Here is a 6,116-nt window from a genome sequence, read left to right as displayed (position 1 = left end):
ACTCTGCTTCTTTGTCTGATTCACTCTGCTTCTTTCTCTGATTCACTCTGCTTCTTTCTCTGATTCACTCTGCTTCTTTGTCTGATTCACTCTGCTTCTTTGTCTCATTCACTCTGCTTCTTTGTCTGATTCACTCTGCTTCTTTGTCTCATTCACTCTGCTTCTTTGTCTGATTCACTCTGCTTCTTTGTCTCATTCACTCTGCTTCTTTGTCTCATTCACTCTGCTTCTTTGTCTGATTCACTCTGCTTCTTTGTCTCATTCACTCTGCTTCTTTGTCTGATTCACTCTGCTTCTTTGTCTGATTCACTCTGATTCTTTGTCTCATTCACTCTGCTTCTTTGTCTCATTCACTCTGCTTCTTTGTCTGATTCACTCTGCTTCTTTGTCTCATTCACTCTGCTTCTTTGTCTAGATTCACTCTGCTTCTTTGTCTCATTCACTCTGCTTCTTTGTTTGATTCACTCTGCTTCTTTGTCTGATTCACTCTGCTTCTTTGTCTCATTCACTCTGCTTCTTTGTCTGATTCACTCTGCTTCTTTGTCTGATTCACTCTGCTTCTTTGTTTGATTCACTCTGCTTCTTTCTCTGATTCACTCTGCTTCTTTGTCTGATTCACTCTGCTTCTTTCTATGATTCAAACTGATTCTTTCTCTGATTCACTCTGCTTCTTTCTCTGAATTACTCTGCTTCTTTGTCTGATTCACTCTGCTTCTTTCTCTGATTCACTCTGTCTCTTTCTCTGATTCACTCTGCTTCTTTGTCTGATTCACTCTGCTTCTTTGTTTGATTCACTCTGCTTCTTTCTCTGATTCACTCTGCTTCTTTGTCTGATTCACTCTGCTTCTTTCTATGATTCAAACTGATTCTTTCTCTGATTCACTCTGCTTCTTTCTCTGAATTACTCTGCTTCTTTGTCTGATTCACTCTGCTTCTTTCTCTGATTCACTCTGCTTCTTTCTCTGATTCACTCTGCTTCTTTGTCTGATTCACTCTGCTTCTTTGTCTCATTCACTCTGCTTCTTTGTCTGATTCACTCTGCTTCTTTGTCTCATTCACTCTGCTTCTTTGTCTGATTCACTCTGCTTCTTTGTCTCATTCACTCTGCTTCTTTGTCTCATTCACTCTGCTTCTTTGTCTGATTCACTCTGCTTCTTTGTCTCATTCACTCTGCTTCTTTGTCTGATTCACTCTGCTTCTTTGTCTGATTCACTCTGATTCTTTGTTCATTTTGCTTCTTTGTCTCATTCACTCTGCTTCTTTGTCTGATTCACTCTGCTTCTTTGTCTCATTCACTCTGCTTCTTTGTCTCATTCACTCTGCTTCTTTGTCTCATTCACTCTGCTTCTTTGTTTGATTCACTCTGCTTCTTTGTCTGATTCACTCTGCTTCTTTGTCTCATTCACTCTGCTTCTTTGTCTGATTCACTCTGCTTCTTTGTCTGATTCACTCTGCTTCTTTGTTTGATTCACTCTGCTTCTTTCTCTGATTCACTCTGCTTCTTTGTCTGATTCACTCTGCTTCTTTCTATGATTCAAACTGATTCTTTCTCTGATTCACTCTGCTTCTTTCTCTGAATTACTCTGCTTCTTTGTCTGATTCACTCTGCTTCTTTCTCTGATTCACTCTGCTTCTTTCTCTGATTCACTCTGCTTCTTTGTCTGATTCACTCTGCTTCTTTGTCTCATTCACTCTGCTTCTTTGTCTGATTCACTCTGCTTCTTTGTCTCATTCACTCTGCTTCTTTGTCTGATTCACTCTGCTTCTTTGTCTCATTCACTCTGCTTCTTTGTCTCATTCACTCTGCTTCTTTGTCTGATTCACTCTGCTTCTTTGTCTCATTCACTCTGCTTCTTTGTCGGATTCACTCTGCTTCTTTGTCTGATTCACTCTGATTCTTTGTCTCATTCACTCTGCTTCTTTGTCTCATTCACTCTGCTTCTTTGTCTGATTCACTCTGCTTCTTTGTCTCATTCACTCTGCTTCTTTGTCTCATTCACTCTGCTTCTTTGTCTCATTCACTCTGCTTCTTTGTTTGATTCACTCTGCTTCTTTGTCTGATTCACTCTGCTTCTTTGTCTCATTCACTCTGCTTCTTTGTCTGATTCACTCTGCTTCTTTGTCTCATTCACTCTGCTTCTTTGTCTCATTCACTCTGCTTCTTTGTCTGATTCACTCTGCTTCTTTGTCTCATTCACTCTGCTTCTTTCTATGATTCAAACGGATTCTTTCTCTGAATTACTCTGCTTCTTTCTCTGATTCACTCTGCTTCTTTTGCACCTCAAGGTCTGTCTGTCTGTCTTCAGTAACCTCTTAGAAATAGGGTCTCAGTTACTGAGGACAGACAGACAGACTTTGTCTCTAAGATGTTACTGAGGACAGACAGACGGACGGACGGACGGACGGACGGACGGACGGACGGACGGACGGACGGACGGACGGACAGACACACACACACACTTCTTATCCTCAAACCGTAGCACAGATATGGGTTCTGAAAGTGAAATACCATGCAAACACACCAGCACACCACACTCATTTACAGAGTATATTGTGTGAAGTGTGTATAGTATGTATGCAGATGTTTGTGCTATGTATCAGTCACATGTCATTTGGCATTTCAGGGAATGACAATGTATGGCCAGAAAGGGGGGAGGTTATTCATTGACTGTATAAAGGGGGTGAGTGGGGATTAGATGGATCAGGGGGGTGCATGGGGGCTATTTATTTACCAGCTTTCACTGGATCTCTGTGACTGACAGGGGTAAGAGTGTTAGAGATTAGTGGTGTTGTTTTGGGTTAGGGGTGGAAGGGAACTCACACAGGATCAAAGTAAGATAGGACCATCAGGAGAGGAGCGACACACGCAGACACACATACAGCACACACACCCATGCAGACGAGTGGTGTGGTGGCAGTTATCAGAGCCCTAGGCTAGGAGCATGTTAATGGGCTTTGTTCCACCGACAGGAAATTCTGAGACAATCTTGGGAACACTACAGTTTTCCAGTTCTATTCAGTTACAGTTGAAGGCTATACATTTTACAAAGAGTTCCAAACACATATTCTATAAAATGTCTGATTTGTCTGAGTAAATGGTTTAGTACACACTGACAATCCAAAGCTGCAGCAACTGTCTGTCCCCCGTACATCAAAGTAGAATATCCTATAATGAACTCACACACACTGTAAGTAAAAGTGTTCGATACATAGAGTAGATACAGTATATTTTCTAATTCTATTTTTTTGGTTTGATAGTTATTCTCTTGTGTTTGAACTCCATTTCCCAGTGTCCCCGGCGGCGGAGAGGCTGCGTTACATCCTGGGTGAAGATGATGACTTGCCGACGCCCACTCTGTTCACAGAGATGGACACACTGCAACACGATGGAGACGATATGGAGTGGAAAGAGTCTGCTAGGTACACAGAAACACACACTGCAACACGATGGAGACGATATGGAGTGGAAAGAGTCTGCTAGGTACACACAAACACACACTGCAACACGATGGAGACGATATGGAGTGGAAAGAGTCTGCTAGGTACACACAAACACACACTTCAACACGATGGAGACGATATGGAGTGGAAAGAGTCTGCTAGGTACACACAAACACACACTGCAACACGATGGAGACGATATGGAGTGGAGTCTGCTAGGTACACACAAACACACACTTCAACACGATGGAGACGATATGGAGTGGAAAGAGTCTGCTAGGTACACACAAACACACACTTCAACACGATGGAGACGATATGGAGTGGAAAGAGTCTGCTAGGTAAACACAAACACACACTGCAACACGATGGAGACGATATGGAGTGGAAAGAGTCTGCTAGGTAAACACAAACACACACTGCAACACGATGGAGACGATATGGAGTGGAAAGAGTCTGCTAGGTACACACAAACACACACTTCAACACGATGGAGACGATATGGAGTGGAAAGAGTCTGCTAGGTACACACAAACACACACTGCAACACTATGGAGACGATATGGAGTGGAAAGAGTCTGCTAGGTAAACACAAACACACACTGCAACACGATGGAGACGATATGGAGTGGAAAGAGTCTGCTAGGTACACACAAACACACACTGCAACACGATGGAGACGATATGGAGTGGAAAGAGTCTGCTAGGTACACACAAACACACACTGCAACACGATGGAGACGATATGGAGTGGAAAGAGTCTGCTAGGTACACACAAACACACACTTCAACACGATGGAGACGATATGGAGTGGAAAGAGTCTGCTAGGTACACACAAACACACACTTCAACACGATGGAGACGATATGGAGTGGAAAGAGTCTGCTAGGTACACACAAACACACACTGCAACACGATGGAGACGATATGGAGTGGAAAGAGTCTGCTAGGTACACACAAACACACACTTCAACACGATGGAGACGATATGGAGTGGAAAGAGTCTGCTAGGTACACACAAACACGATGGAGACGATATGGAGTGGAAAGAGTCTGCTAGGTACACACAAACACACACTTCAACACTATGGAGACGATATGGAGTGGAAAGAGTCTGCTAGGTACACACAAACACACACTTCAACCCTTGTGTGTTTCCACCCTGGAGTGTTTGCCCTCATTAGTTTGGGATTGTTGGGGGGCTTTGGGTGGGATTTGGGGGAGGTGTTAGTAGGGGACCTGTAGATAGTTTCATTAGAAGAGTGTTAGCAGCAGAGCCCTACAATCGGCTACATCTGACTCCACTCTATGACTCTGGGGTTAGAGATCAATCCCAGCATCCCTCAAGGTCACAGGCTGGGAGGCAATAAACCAGCTGACCAATCAATCAATATGTCAAACATTCAATAATGCACATGCATACACAGCAGAGCTGTGTAAGCGGTGAAACAAAAACGACACCCTCTGGCTTTTGAAGAAACAGGAAATTGTCATATTTGAGTCCAGCAGACAGTATTTCGTATGCCTCTATAGCATTTTCCTGTCTGCTCTCTCTGCCTTACTCTCTTTTCCGTGTGTGTTTTGCTCTCTATCTCTCTGTCTCTCTTCCTCTTGCTCCTTCTCTCTAGGTGGGTGAAGTTTGAGGAGAAGGTGGAGGAGGGAGGAGAGAGGTGGAGTAAGCCCCATGTGTCCACCTTGACCCTCCACAGTCTGTTTGAGTTGAGGACCTGTATACAGACTGGCAGTGTACTGCTGGATCTGGAGGGATACTCACTGCCAGAGATAGTGGGTGAGTGTGTGTTTGTGTGACCCTCTGCCATGTCCCAACAACCTGATGTTCCGGTTTTCAGGGGAAATGGAAAGAGAACCTGTGACGAGACTTCCACTTTTGGACGTTAACAAGATAACACTCCATCCTCCTCCAAATTGACTGGATTGGTTGAACAGTGGAGAAGAGAACCTCCCCCGACAGTTTTTCTTCTTATTGTCAAGACCAGTATGTAGGGGATTTAGTTTCAGGCACTTATTTTACTCCTGCTAGGTCAGGTTAGTGTGACCCAGTGTTCCCTTCTAAAATCAACCCATAGTTCCTGTGCACCTGTGGAGATCTGAGAAAATTTGATAGGTGTAAGCAATATAGTAAAGCTCCATCTTGCCCTCTGATAGGCCAGGTGGATGTGGATCAGAGGCGTTTGGTGGGAGGAGCTATAGGGCTTATTGTAATGTCTGGAATGGAATTCATGGAACGGAGTCAGACATGTGGGTCCATATGTTTGATGTGTTCGATACTGTTCCATTGATTCCATTCTATCCATTACAATGAGCACATCCTCCTATAGCCACTCCCACCAGCCTCCTCTGAAGTGGATAGGGGGTAAGGGGTTGATCTGGGATTGAGACCACTGATCTCCCTGTGACCAGTTACACCTGCAACCTGTCTGTTCTATATCGCACTCTGTTTCTCTATGTTTGACCTTTGAACTCTCACCCCTGACCCCAGATGACATTGTGGATCGCCAGATAGCTGATGGTCTCATTGGTCCAGAGCTGAGGGAGAAGGTCAGCTTCGTGTTGCTACGGAAACATCGCCACCAGCATAAGAAACCCATGCATCGCTCACTAGCCGACATGGGCAAATCAAACAATTGCCCCGCCAGTGAGTGTGTGTGTGCAT

The 6,116-nt window shown here is 44.1% G+C and overlaps 1 protein-coding gene across 6 annotated transcripts in view; it reads left to right on the top strand.

Annotated features, from left to right (window-relative positions):
• Window positions 1-6,116, top strand: part of LOC124049128 (electrogenic sodium bicarbonate cotransporter 4-like) — a 54,280-nt gene that overhangs the window by 9,870 nt on the left and 38,294 nt on the right. For 3 of the 6 annotated variants that reach the window (XM_046370486.1, XM_046370484.1, XM_046370487.1), the window contains exons 4-6: window positions 3,291-3,420; window positions 5,071-5,231; window positions 5,943-6,104. In XM_046370486.1, the coding sequence (XP_046226442.1) occupies window positions 3,291-3,420; window positions 5,071-5,231; window positions 5,943-6,104 (453 nt within the window). Of the gene's footprint in view, window positions 1-3,290; window positions 3,421-4,349; window positions 4,393-4,535; window positions 4,564-5,070; window positions 5,232-5,942; window positions 6,105-6,116 lie in introns of those variants that run through there. The other 3 variants (XM_046370485.1, XM_046370489.1, XM_046370488.1) reach the window with 3 other exon arrangements.

This window comes from Oncorhynchus gorbuscha, linkage group LG11 (genome assembly GCF_021184085.1).
Source record: "Oncorhynchus gorbuscha isolate QuinsamMale2020 ecotype Even-year linkage group LG11, OgorEven_v1.0, whole genome shotgun sequence".
NCBI lineage: Eukaryota > Metazoa > Chordata > Actinopteri > Salmoniformes > Salmonidae > Oncorhynchus > Oncorhynchus gorbuscha.
Note: the sequence above shows the minus strand (reverse complement) of the source record. Positions and strands in the feature narration are given on the sequence as shown.